General features: G+C 38.7%; 1 protein-coding gene across 2 annotated transcripts in view; it reads right to left on the bottom strand.

Moving 5' to 3' along the window:
• The window catches only part of ME2 (malic enzyme 2), a 62,119-nt gene that overhangs the window by 23,391 nt on the left and 25,720 nt on the right, over window positions 1–13,008 (bottom strand). For both annotated transcript variants that reach the window (XM_055125816.1, XM_055125817.1), the window contains 7 exons: window positions 9,884–10,033; window positions 7,757–7,832; window positions 6,207–6,368; window positions 5,763–5,866; window positions 2,927–3,036; window positions 2,731–2,828; window positions 2,311–2,424 (listed from right to left, as the gene is read on the bottom strand). In XM_055125816.1, coding sequence (XP_054981791.1) covers window positions 2,311–2,424; window positions 2,731–2,828; window positions 2,927–3,036; window positions 5,763–5,866; window positions 6,207–6,368; window positions 7,757–7,832; window positions 9,884–10,033 — 814 coding nt within the window. The remainder of the gene's footprint in view (window positions 1–2,310; window positions 2,425–2,730; window positions 2,829–2,926; window positions 3,037–5,762; window positions 5,867–6,206; window positions 6,369–7,756; window positions 7,833–9,883; window positions 10,034–13,008) is intronic.

Raw genomic sequence — 13,008 nt, 5'->3', positions numbered from 1 at the left:
GTGCCTGAAACCCTCACTTAGCAATTTAAAACAGTACCAGAAATATTAAATGTAAAAGTAAACTGGCTGAGAAATCCAGGTCTAGATTCTGAAAAAGAGAGAATAATCCTTTTTCCCCCTAGCAAAGCTAACTTTTTTTTTTTTAATCAGATCTCCAAAAAAAAGCTCAGTAAGAACCAGGAGGGGTGATAAAAGCAGAATGACCATCATGAATTGGCTGGGAAGTGAATTAAGGCTAGAAATACAGCCCTAACAGATGCCGTTTTCAGAACAGAAGATTCTTATATTTGCTCCAGAAAGATCACCGCTCTTCCCTATGGTGCTTCAACAAGAAACCAAAAAGGCAGCCAACTGGTTTTGGATCACCTGGAAGAATGAAGTCTAAAACCAGTAAGTTAAGCTACTTACACAAAAGAAAAATAAAGTCTGAATCTGCAGAGGAGCAGGGAATTCACGTGTGCTGAAATCAGATTCATCCTGGAGCTGACTAGTTAAAAATGCATACCCCTAAACCACCACCACCAAAGCAGCAGCAAACTGTATTCCGGCATTAAGGCCCCCCCCCCCCAATACACTGCCTCTATAGGCACAGTGTCCTCTAAACTGGAAAGCAGGACACAGTGCACTCGGGAGGCACTGCAGTTGGATCACCACCAGTTCAGGTTTTCCAGCTAAGCTATCTGAGTGGGAAACCTACTTCCATCACTTACAAACTGATGACTGTGTAAAAAGTCACCAAAATTAATTACTTTTTGCATCTTTGGGCCATATCTGGCGGTGCTCAGGGCTTACACAATGGTTCGTGGTCAGGGATGATTCCTGGTGGGGCCCAAAGACTATAGTGGGTGCTGGGAATCAAGCCCAGGCCCGCTGCTGCTTCAAAGATGCGAATGACAATCATTACTGTACATTATGTAGGGGAAAACACAACAGTACTGTGTATTTTTATACACAATGAACCTAACAGTCCAGTAGGCTAATTATGAAACTTTTTACCTATACTTGATGTGTTACACAGTTTATGAAATAAGGAACTCTTAAACTAATAAAAAAAATGGCAATCGGTGCTAAATAAACAAGTAGGTCCCAAGGATACCCAGTTAATTTGAGACCTTATTATCTATTTACTTTGGTAATATGTTTTGATTCTACGGAATTGTTTTCTTTTTTTTAAACTGCTGCAGGGAATTATCTCCAAAGGGGTAGAGAATTTATGCTCAAAAAGCCAGGAGTAGCTCCCGAGCACAACTGGGTTTGTCTCCAAAACCAAACCACAAAAAACAAAAACAAAAACAAAAAAAAAACCCCGCTCATTTCTGTCCAAAGAGTAGATAGATGTACTGTTAAGAATGTAATGAAATACTTCTGAGAAACCAGTAATAACTTAGTTTTTTTTTTTTCCTTTTTGGGTCACACCAGGCAATGCACAGGGGTTACTCCTGGCTCTGCACTCAGGAATCACCCCTGGCGATGCTCAGGGGACCATATGGGATGCTGGGAATCGAACCCGGGTCGGCCGTGTGCAAGGCAAATGCCCTACCCGCTGTGCTATCGCTCCAGCCCATAACTTAGTTTTATAAGGGTAAAACGCAATCTTATCTCTAAGCTGATCTGACTTCTCTTCCCCGCCACTGCCTTTGTGGCTGTATAGCCTGGGAATCATGCCCATGGCTTGGCTGTGTGCCCGCCAGGAGGTGCGCACTTTTGTTGCAGTATTTGCACACACCTTGCAATTACTGCACGTTGAGACCACGCACTCTGCTCCAGTGCTGGGAACCCCACACGTCACAGCCTCTGTGACCATGCTCAGCACATGAGGGCAGCCCTTGGGCTCAAACTCAGGGTCTCATGCTTACAAGGCATGTGTTTGTGCCACTGAGCAGTTTCCCAAGCTCCAGGCTCCAGATTTGATCTTTTTTTTTTTTTTTTTAAAGAGTCAACAAACAAAGGAAGCAAGAACACAACTAGAGCCAACACAGACCCTATCATTGGTCTATCAAGTGAGTCTTTATAAAAACCAAAAGTAAAAGCATGAAGGGCCAGGGACGTGGTGCAAGTGGGAATGCCGTAGCTTTCTACATGTAAGGCTCCAGCTTAGCTCTCTGGCACCATCTGGTCCCTCAGGCATTCTCCTCCCTGACCTTGCACCCCAAATAGAGGCTGGATATTTCTGTTGAGAATATAATAAATAATCCACTATGGGTAAATGAGTAAGATACAGGCATTTAAAATGATTGTCTTTTTTTAAAAAACAAAGCTAAAATATCTTTAGCAATATTCTTTTACTTCTCCAAGTTTTATAATGCTTACCTTATATAATAAACCAAACTTATCAACCATCCAAATTTTCTTCTGTGCTTCTTCTTCTGAGAGGCCATTTTCTACCATAGCCATGACTATAAGATTTGCAATTCCAAGAGCAGCCTGTCCAACAAACATACATTTAAACAATAAAGACTCGAATACGATACAATGCTTGAATTAAGTTTCAAGATTATACATTATGAAAAACATTTGGTACATTTCTTCCCTTACAAAACAAACTTTTGATTCTTTGTGATTTTTTTCTCTGGACATATTTTAATGATTTTATAAGAGAACTTGAATTAATATTCTCTATCTCCAAATCATAAGCATATTATGTTCTCTTATGTAGTGTCAACATTTTGCCCTTTTTTTAGTTCTAAAGGAAAGCACTGATTTTAAACTCAAACATTTCCAGAAACATACCTCTCCTGCTCCAAGAAATAAGACTTTGTGCTGTGAGATTGGTTTACCAATAACTTTTTCTGCTGCAAGAAGACCTGCTAGAGCAACTGATGCTGTCCCTGTGAGAAAAATAGAGATTTTTAAAAATAAAAAATGGGCACATTAAAAACATTTAAAAATTAAGAATAAAAAACCTGAAGTTTTCTTCTTGCTTCACCTTGAATATCATCATTGAAGGTACAATATTTTTCTCGATATTTTCTCAAGAACCTGAATGCATTATGATTTCCAAAGTCTTCAAACTGAATAAGTGTGTTCTGTCCATATCTAAAAACAGCAAAACCCATAATGGTTGTGTTGAAAATACCACCATTAAACAGTTTTCCTGTATAATATTCCTCATGACAACATTTAAAAATAATTTAGAGTACATTTAGTTCACTTAAGGCCTTGTGTAAATTTTTCAGAGTCTATGAATGAATGAGTTGACTCAAAATGAGATCTCTTACTCATTCAAAAATAAAAATCTATGTGATACCTAAATGCTTAAAAAACAAATGAGATGCTCAATGAATGTAGCATCATGACGGGCCTATGGGATATCAGTCTGCATAAACTTTTCCCAGACATCTTAGAAGGGCAGCTGGCACGAGAAGTTTAATTTACAACTATTTAAAAATATATTTAGAGCCTCAGAGAGTCTATATTTGATATACATATTAGCATTAATCAGCAGTTAAAATAACAACACAAGTATATATTAAATATTAAATAAGAGGTAAAAAATAATTAATGCATGTTTATTGGCATTCTGGAAGACATCAACAATTGTTTGCTAAGCGCATGCAATAGATAGGGAAAGTTTTGAAAAGGAGATGATTTTTTATTTGGGAAAAGAACGAAGAACAAAAAGAAGAGCTAGGAAGGCAAAGAAAGGCGGGAAGGTCACACTGGTGCTGGAATTGGTGGAACACTGAGTGCCCCAAACAGCTGGACATGATCAACTTTGAAAACCACGGTGTTTAAATGAAGTCAGAAAAAAAAATTAAGAAGACAGAAGCAAACAAAACAAAACAGAACAGTCCAGGAAGTTTGTTTCATGACCCTGAACTTTCAATAGTCTGGTCATGTATTTCAGGGCATATATAAGAGGAAAAGGAAGAAATTGGCTGAAGCAGGTTGGAAAGAGAAGGAAAACTCTTGCATCTAATTAGAGAATGGGGGCTCTATTCTGTATTCAGTGTGAATTCACTGAAAGGTCCAGAGACAAATTCATGTAAGTAAACCTCCGCTAGAGAATAACTTGTCAGTGATGTGCAGAGTGCAGTGGCGTGGACGGAGAAGAGAAAGGCAGAGGCAGTAAGGGGGCTGCTATGATGACAGGACAAGAAGACCTGCAGTTGCAGCTGTGGAAAGTGAAAGGGACTATCACGAGACTCACTAGATTATTGGTTTCAATGTCAGATACACAGTAGGTACATATCAGGCCATATTCCTGCACTGTCTGTATACAAAGTTTCCAATTTTTTCAGACCCAGAATTCTGTTACAATAGCCTTAATTACAACTCTTCTATAATGAATCTTAATTGTTACAGAATGAACAACAGAACCGGAAGGTGAGGACCTATTACAAAGAAGTTGTTAAAATGTCAAGGTGGGCTAGATGACTAAAATGCTGCTATTGGATTATCCAGAGTAAGAAATTGAGGAGAAAGTAAGGAGACAGGAATTTCTGGGAAGATGAAAAAGTTTGTATTAAAATTCTGACTTGGAAAGAGAGGTCTTATTTTTAGCATATTCTGTATACCAATAATTTGAAGAGCAGAATAAGAATACACCAGAGATAATGAGTTAGATGATGGCAACTGAGAACCACTGAGGCTTGGAGCAAAAGAATGACAATGAGTTATTTTGAACAACAGAAATATCTGAAATTCATAGCAAAAGGATGGTAAACTGACATTTTAAGAAAAGATTAATCCAAGGGTACGAGGGAGGAGAACTGGAGAGGAAACAAATTGAAGAAGGTGTAGAGGAGAAATGGAGGAGATCTGAGCATCTGCATAAAGGCATAGGAAGGGAAGATACATCTCCTGAGGCATTTAGGGGAGGGTCCCAGATGGAAAAGTGTGCTAATAGAGTGTATGCTGCCATTCGTAAAAAATGGTATGAAAAAGGCAGTTTGAAAAGAAGGAAGTCACCTTGGACATGAATATGCAAAAGCAGCAACAGACTATATAGACAGAGGATTCTGGCTACTTGAAAAGCAGCCCTGGTGGGCTGGAGTGAGAGGAGAGCAGTAAGGCCAGCCTTGCATGTGGCCAGCCCAGGCTCAATCCCTGACACCCCATATGGTCCCTCAAGCACTGCTAGGAATGATCTCTGAGCACAGAGCCAGGAGTAAGGCCTGAGCATCACTGGACAGGGCCTACCTCCCCAACCCGCCTCCCCCGACAGCTGCACCCCAGAGGAAAGCAGCTCTGAGACGGGAGGTATATCTGGACACGAGCCATACGGAGAAAGATCATATCTATATGAGCCAAAGTACTATGTACTACCCACATTCAATTAAAAAAAAATCAAGAAAGAACCACTGAAAATAACCAAATAAAAAAAATAAGTTTTGGGAAAAACCAAGTAGGAAAGCTTTTTTCTCAAGAAAAGAGAATTTCAAGAAGGGCAGAGTAGAAAACTCAGATGCTGCAGAGAGAGCTACATCAAACGGTCAGTGAGTTTAAAACACGAAAGCAGCGTGAGAACTTCATTGTAGTGATGGGTACGAGCCTGGCGGGCAGGGGCTGAAGAGCTGGATGAAGTGAGCACTAGAGAAGCAGAGAACGCAGGCTCCCTCAAGAGAACAGGGGGCTCAGGGCAGAGGAGAGAAGGTGAGATCACTATGTATCAGCACATCTAATCAGGCAGGTCAGAAGCAAAGGCTTAAAAATATTTAACCTTCTCCTTATCTTCATAAGAAATATAGTAAAAAGAGAAAAAAGTTCATGGCTTCTTTTTCTCAGAGACATGCTTTCATAGACTCGATTTTATAAAATACCTGTCAGTAATGGCTTTCATAAACTCATCAATCAGGTCATCATAACGCTGTGAGCGATCTCTTTTCTGATATAAACCCATATAAAAGGGATCTTTTAAGAGTGCCTATAAATAGATAAAATGTAAAAATAATTTTTGTTATATAATCAAACCATATTCTCTAAAACAAAAGTGCAAAATTAAAAATGAATGTAATTGTTTTATTTTCCCTTCACCCCCAACCTAATGTAATAATTTTTTTTCAACTTTATCACCCTTCTTCAAGGAACTTTTGTAAGCTTAATTTGCCCTTGTTCACATCAATACTGAAGTTGAAGTGTGAGACAAAGACTAACATCTAATTTCACAATGTTCCCTTCTTATTTCATCTTCCAAAGAGAAATGTACCAAAAAAATTATTTTTAAATACAGGACAGAATCAAAGAAGGAAAAGGATTTTACTCACCGGATTATCTGTTCCCACGTCAATGCACACGGGCAAGCATCTATCGGGTCGTATCCCTGCACAGGCTGTGTACAAACAGAGTTTGCCTACTGGGATGCCCATTCCATAGACACCCAGGTCTCCAAGACCCAGAATTCTTTCTCCGTCAGTCACCACAACAGCCTTAGTTACAAAAAAAAAAAAAAAACAAAAAAAAAAACAAAGAAAAAAAATTATATAAGTTGTAAGTCATCCAAAATGGGGCACTAAAAGAAAAACATTTTAAAGCGTCATATATTAAAATATTTTATAATATATATGCTTATATATATTATATATATGAGTCATATATTTTCACTTTGACTTCTGAAAGTAATTTTTTTTTTTAACTAACTTCCAAGTAATCCAAACAAGCATACTTAAATTCCACGGTTTCTAGAATCTAAATGATTTTCCTTTGGGGGCGGGGCTATTCCTGGTGAAGCTCAGGGGTTACCACGGCCTCTGCATTCAGGAATCTCTCCTGGTGGTAATTGGGGGACCACTTGGTATGCTGGGGTCCAACCTGGGTTGGCTATGTGCAAGGCCAACATCCTACCCACTGGCCATCTTTCTGGCCCTAGAATGTAGACGTTGAAAAGAGAATTAAAACTAAGTTTAATTTCCCAGTTTTAGCGATAGAATCATGTTACGACTAACAGATCAACTTAAATATCTTCAGAAAGACTAAACAGAGATGTAAAAAACTTCTTATGAAAGAGACTACTATATGAGAAAAAAAGTTCAGAAAATAAAGTCTTAAGAACCTGAGGCAAACAGGAATATACTTAGTGATGGTGAAAAAGGAAAAGATCTACAATGGAAAATATACCTACCTACAAGTTTTTAATATGGTGATTTAATTGTAAAAACTTCATTTCTAGGTTACTAGATAAGACTAATGATTATACAAAGATTAATTTGGTAACAAAGGCATATGTAACAAAGTAAGCAAGATTATATTTTAAGATACTAGCAAAACACTAACGTCTACTATGTATTTTAAATAAGTCATTTCTTCTTTTTTCCCCAGTAAAGGTAGACTGAGCAAGGCTTGTATTTATTAAATTTGAAACTCTTACGAGTTTTACCTTTGTGTAAGGATTTAAATTTAGCAAAAAACATTTCTAAGAAATCCATTCCATACCCACCAGAATAAAAGTATAATTTTATATCTTGTGTGATATTTTACTGTATTTTCTCTGTTTAGAGTACTAGTAATTTAAAGAGAAAGAGAACATAATTAGTTAGGAGACAGCAATATTATAGACAGTTATGCTATTATACGTTATATATTACAGGCTCACCCAGCATACGAGCTCCAATTTCTTTCCTAGAGTCAAACTCTCATACCAATAACCCATTTTATATTTATTACTATCATGATTTCCTCAGAGTACTAAATCTGTATCTAATTTAAAATCAACAAGAGTAATAACAAAACAAAACAAAACATCTATAACTATTCTTGGAGTTTAGAACTTACAAGGAAAGAAAAAAACATTGTGAAAAGGAAGGTTTGCTATTAGTACCTTAACATGATTTTCTGGCCAGTTATCCACAATTGATCTAACATGACCTCTGTCTGAGATTGAAATAAATAATCCCCTGCAACAGAACAAAAACACCTTTGCATTTCACAATAATTTTTTCTATTTTTTAGTAATTGGAATATTTAGGTATTTTAGTAAACATCATGACAGTATAATTTCCAAGCAAATTTTAGCTAGGTTAATACTAGTTTACTTTCAAACACATCATTACTTCAAACTGTAATTGCATTGCTCACACAGTAGCTGCAACAAAGATTACTTAGAGATATGATTAATTTTACCCAAGATAAAAAAAGATGTATCCATACCTCATGTTCAAATGAACACAACACACCACCAGCGAAAAGCAATTAAAAAAGAAGCCATGAGTGCTGGCAAGCACGGGAAAGGCTGAACTGTTCAAACTAACTGAAACCGAAAATTTGAAGTAGTAAGGAGAAAATAAAAAGTGTAGTAATTTTATATAAAAGATGACATCCCTGAACTGTTACATAAATGAGGTTATTTAAAATACATATTATTGAGATACCTAATCCAGATTTCAAAAAAGAAAGAGAGAAGAAAAGGAGGAGGGAGGGGAGAAGCAGTGGCTTGATTCCTTCAGGCAGAGAGGAGAGCCAGCAGGTGGCCAGTGCTTTCACGGTCCCAGAGGCATCACCATCACAGCCTGAGTCAGCTGAGTCCATCAGAGAGGCATGGCAGAATCATCTGATGGGCCTGAAAACAGTGCCAGAGCTCTTCCCCCACCCCCACCCCCACGAGATTCTGATTTGTTTGTAAGGAGTTCGGGTCAAATAACCAACCAAGATTTCCTGGCCAGCCTCTACATAAATAACAAAACATGAAATAACAGTGCATAGTTGACTCTGCCAATGATACGCAGCATCTATCTCCACCAAGGCCTTGCTCTGCACGGCTCACTGTAACGCTCCACTCTGTGGACACATCAGAATGGGGCCAGGAGCTGTTGGGAGACCCCAACACCTGCACTCAACTCCAGACAGACAAAATCAGAACCTCCTCGGCAGGACTTAGACATCAGTATTCTCTGTCTTTATTCCTTTTCCTCTTTACAGGTCAGGATTAATAGGCACTATTCTAAATAAAAAGGGAAACCTTTAACAAGAGTTGAATGGTTGGGTTACAGCATAGAAATGTTTTAGACACGTTAACTGACGGCAGCGCACAGAACAGTGTTCTCCAAGCGTCCTCCAGGGGACACTGGCAGCGCCATCACCAACGTGTTCATTATGATTTAGTCCTTCAGATCTTTTGTTTTCCATCGACCATCAAAGTCTTTGTAATAGGAAGAAGAGGAAGGCTGACAGGCATCAACGTTTGTTCAGGGGCCATGCCCCAGGCAATGCTCAGGGCTTCCTCCTGGCTCTGCACTCAGAGATCACTCCTGGTAGGACTCGGGGGACCATACGGGATGCTGGGTTAGATTTAATCCAGACAATGCATGGCGACGCAAGCACCCTACCCACTGTACAATAACTCTAGCTCCAGGGATAGAACCATGTGAAATGAAAATTTACAAAATAGAGAATAAACAAAAATAAAAACAAATAACAAAAAATACTTATGAAGTAATCAAAAAGTAATTTGGCCAGACCATCAAAAACTTTAAAGGTAATTCTGAAAATTCTGCTACCAGAAATGAGAATCCTTTTTTTTTAATTTTGCTTTTTGGGTCACACCCGGCAATGCACAGGGGTCACTCCTGGCTCTGCACTCAGGAATTAACCCTGGCAGTGCTCAGGGGACCAGATGGGATGCTGGGAATTGAACCTGGGTCAGCCGCGTGCAAGGCAAATGCCCTAGCCGCTATGCTATCGCTCCAGCCCTGAGAATACCTGTTTTTAAGTACAAAATGCACAACCCATAGTAAGCCTAACTTAAAGAGGGTTAAGAATGGAAGACATTATTTCTACAAAAATAAAAGATATGCAGATGTGTTTTATTAATATTTTAAAATTCTTTTGAGGTGTGAAATGAGGTTGGGATACAACTATAACATGTAAAAGAGAAATGTAATAGGTGTTATGGAGTTATTTTTTAAAAATACAATAATCAATTATAAACATTTTAAAAAATAAGCCTTACTTAGGTCTTCTAAAGATGTGTCCATATTGTGAACAGGCAAGACCAACTGTTGGTGTATATACAATTGGCATTAGACTTTCAATATCATCTTGTAGAATTCTGTAAAACAATTTCTCATTTCTTTCCTGTAGTCCCATTATATAGATGTATCTGAAATGAAACAGTAAATAATGTCTGCATCAGCCAGCACTGCATTGAAAAAGATTCACCTTTGAAAATTAAATCCAAACATTTAAAACTGAGCAAGTCCTCGCCCTCTGAAAATAAAGCTCCAAATAACCATTATTTAACACTCAGGAATAAAAATTCACAAAAAATAAATACATACTTAAATACTAGATAAAGATGATGATGATAGTAACAGAATAGCTAACATTAAACCCTTATGAGAGTCGGGCTCCCTGGAAATGAAGACTGTGCTATCCTTAAGTGTCTAAGATTCAAGGAGTTAACACATAAATAAGAAAAATTAATGTGATATTCAATTCCAATATTTACTAGTACTATGTGAACAGGCACTGTTCTGAATGAGGAGTGTAAGAAGTGACCCTTTGTCCTCATGGAATTTATAATCTAGTGTATTTACAGACATTGCAATATCTATAAAAGAGGAAAATTTCTACATATATGTACACATGTGCATATGTACATATTAAATACTTTAAAAGTTAGAGTTTGGGAAACAGGAAAATGCTGGCTTAAAAATTAATCTTCAATTAAATGGACTCATCTTTCCACAAACTTATTTTTCTTCCTGTTTTCTGATCAAATTGGAATAAAAAAATATATTTTTTATTCCTTCCCATCCTACATACTCATGTTCTATCTAATAAGTCACCGTGTCCTAAAGAGTATGCCTACTAAATATCTTTTAAATACATCTTTTGTCCCAGCCCCTCCACTCAGCCCAAGCCACCATCACCTGCCACTTGGAGACTACCTCAGAGATTTTCTGACCAGTCTTTCCATGCACAGATCTGCTTCCCTATTCCAGCAGAATCTCTGGAAAACATAACTGATCATCTCTGTTCTTACATGCTTCCATATGCCAATATAACATGGTAAAGTTCCTAAAATAGAGCAAAGACCTATTTTCCAGACTCATCTCCATACTGAACTGAGTTCCTCAAATGCATCATAACTCTTACTTAGAATTACTCCTACGACGTCCCTGCTGCCTGGAACACTGATCTAGGTGCAAGTCCTTGCTCAGTCCTTCAGACAGCATGCTCTCCGGGGGCCCTTCACTGCTGTTCCCCTTCCCCACTGCATTTACACGCAGTAGGTCCCCACTCCACTTCTCGACTCCGTGTCTTCCCTCTGGCCTAGGCGATACATGCGTTAGGGTTTACTGCCCCACAGGCTTCTACACGTCCAGGAGCTAGAAGAGACCATGGACTAAAACTGGTGTGCAAACGTTCTGCAATCCTTTAAGTAAACAAAAAGAAGGGATTTCATTTAGAAGAGGACTATTTTCTATAGTGCTGCTGTGGGCAAAATGCCAATAGGTAGAAATGAAAGGTAAGACACCTTTTAACAAAATGAAACACCTGGGCTTTAAGCTAGCATAGCTTTGTCAAACAGAAGCAGAAATATTAAGAAAAAGAAAGGAACTATGGGGCCAGAGTGACTGTACAATGGGTAGGGCATCTGCCCTGCACGAACCTGACTGGGTTCAATCCCCGGCATCCTATAGGGTTCCTCCTACACCACCAGAAGTGATTCCTGAGTGCAAAGCCTGAAGTAACCCCTGAGCACCACCAGGAAAGAAAAGAATTAATTACCTATCAAGCATGTGATAGCAAGAAGTTGTGCAAGTTCTGAGCCTCTTTATTGTCCTCATTTTCATTTCACTTTGGTCACTGAGTGCCTCAGATTCTTGTTCAACTTAGGGTTGTTACAGGTTAGAAATCTTAAATACAGTATTTCACTCTCTGCCACAGCCCTCTGACCCTTGATTAGCTGTATAATACTCTTGCTTCATTGTTCTTTAAAGAATCTGTAGAGCTTCCTGGTGGCTCAGTTTTCTCCTATTCTATTAGCTCTATTTCGGCTTCTCTTCTTTTCTCAAACCCATTCTGCACAGAAGTTTCACAACTGTTAAGAATTCTCACAAAGCATTAGAGTTGTAAGAAATCTCTTGGCATTCAGGAACCCCTGGATTCTTCATCTCTTTCTCACAGTTTTGGGGATAACTTCGAGAGGGCTCAGGGGGCTACATGGGGTACCAATGATCAGCCCTGGAGGAGACACATGCCAGGCAAGCAGCCTACTTGCTATACAATCTCTCCAGTTCCCTGTGCATTCTCTCAAGGCAAGGGATGAATAATTTTCATTTTAACAATTGGAGAGCTTAGAACAAAACCTACCAAATAGCTGCAAGTGGACAGTAGTTGAATGACTTAAGTTAGCATCTTTGTCAGACCAGCAAATCCCAAAACATGATTCACTGTTATGTACCTTTCAACTTTTCTGTTGAAAAAGCATGTTGCTGGGCAGAAAGGCATCAAAATAAACAAGATCATGCACGAGGCTTTCAGTGTCTACTTGTCCTTTTAACCTGGTCAGTATCAGCATCACTTCACGGCTAAATGCCTCTTTCAAAAATTTACACTCTCTTCACAAACTCTATTCAACCTTGATGCTTTTAAATCTGAACCAGACCTTCATATTCTATATCATAAAGAAAATCAAGGTTATGGGGCCAAAGAGATATTACAGCAGGTAAGCTCTTGAATGTAGATAACCTGGGTTTGATCCCCGACACCCCGTATGTTTTCCCCAAACAATATCAGGAGTGATTCCTAAATGTAGAGCCAAAAGTAACCCCTGAGCATCACTAGGTACGGGCTGACCACCCCCCACCCTCCCCAAAGGAAAAAAGGAAGTCACGGTCACGGTCATAACAGGTATGATGAAATCCCACACTCTCTGCTCCAGCATCTACATTATCTTTGGTCTTGTTCAAAGCCAGCCTCTTTTTCCTTTTTTTAGTGAAGCAAAATAGTTTTAAAGAAATTTACTTAAGAGAAGTATGAAGGAAGAGAGACTGCTATACAAATTCAAACGAGAACATGGGATTCTTCAGAGTGGAAAACATCCGACCCTATCCTCTACCCTCCCCC

This window comes from Sorex araneus, chromosome 2 (assembly GCF_027595985.1).
Source record: "Sorex araneus isolate mSorAra2 chromosome 2, mSorAra2.pri, whole genome shotgun sequence".
NCBI lineage: Eukaryota > Metazoa > Chordata > Mammalia > Eulipotyphla > Soricidae > Sorex > Sorex araneus.
This window is presented reverse-complemented; position numbering and strand designations above follow the sequence as displayed.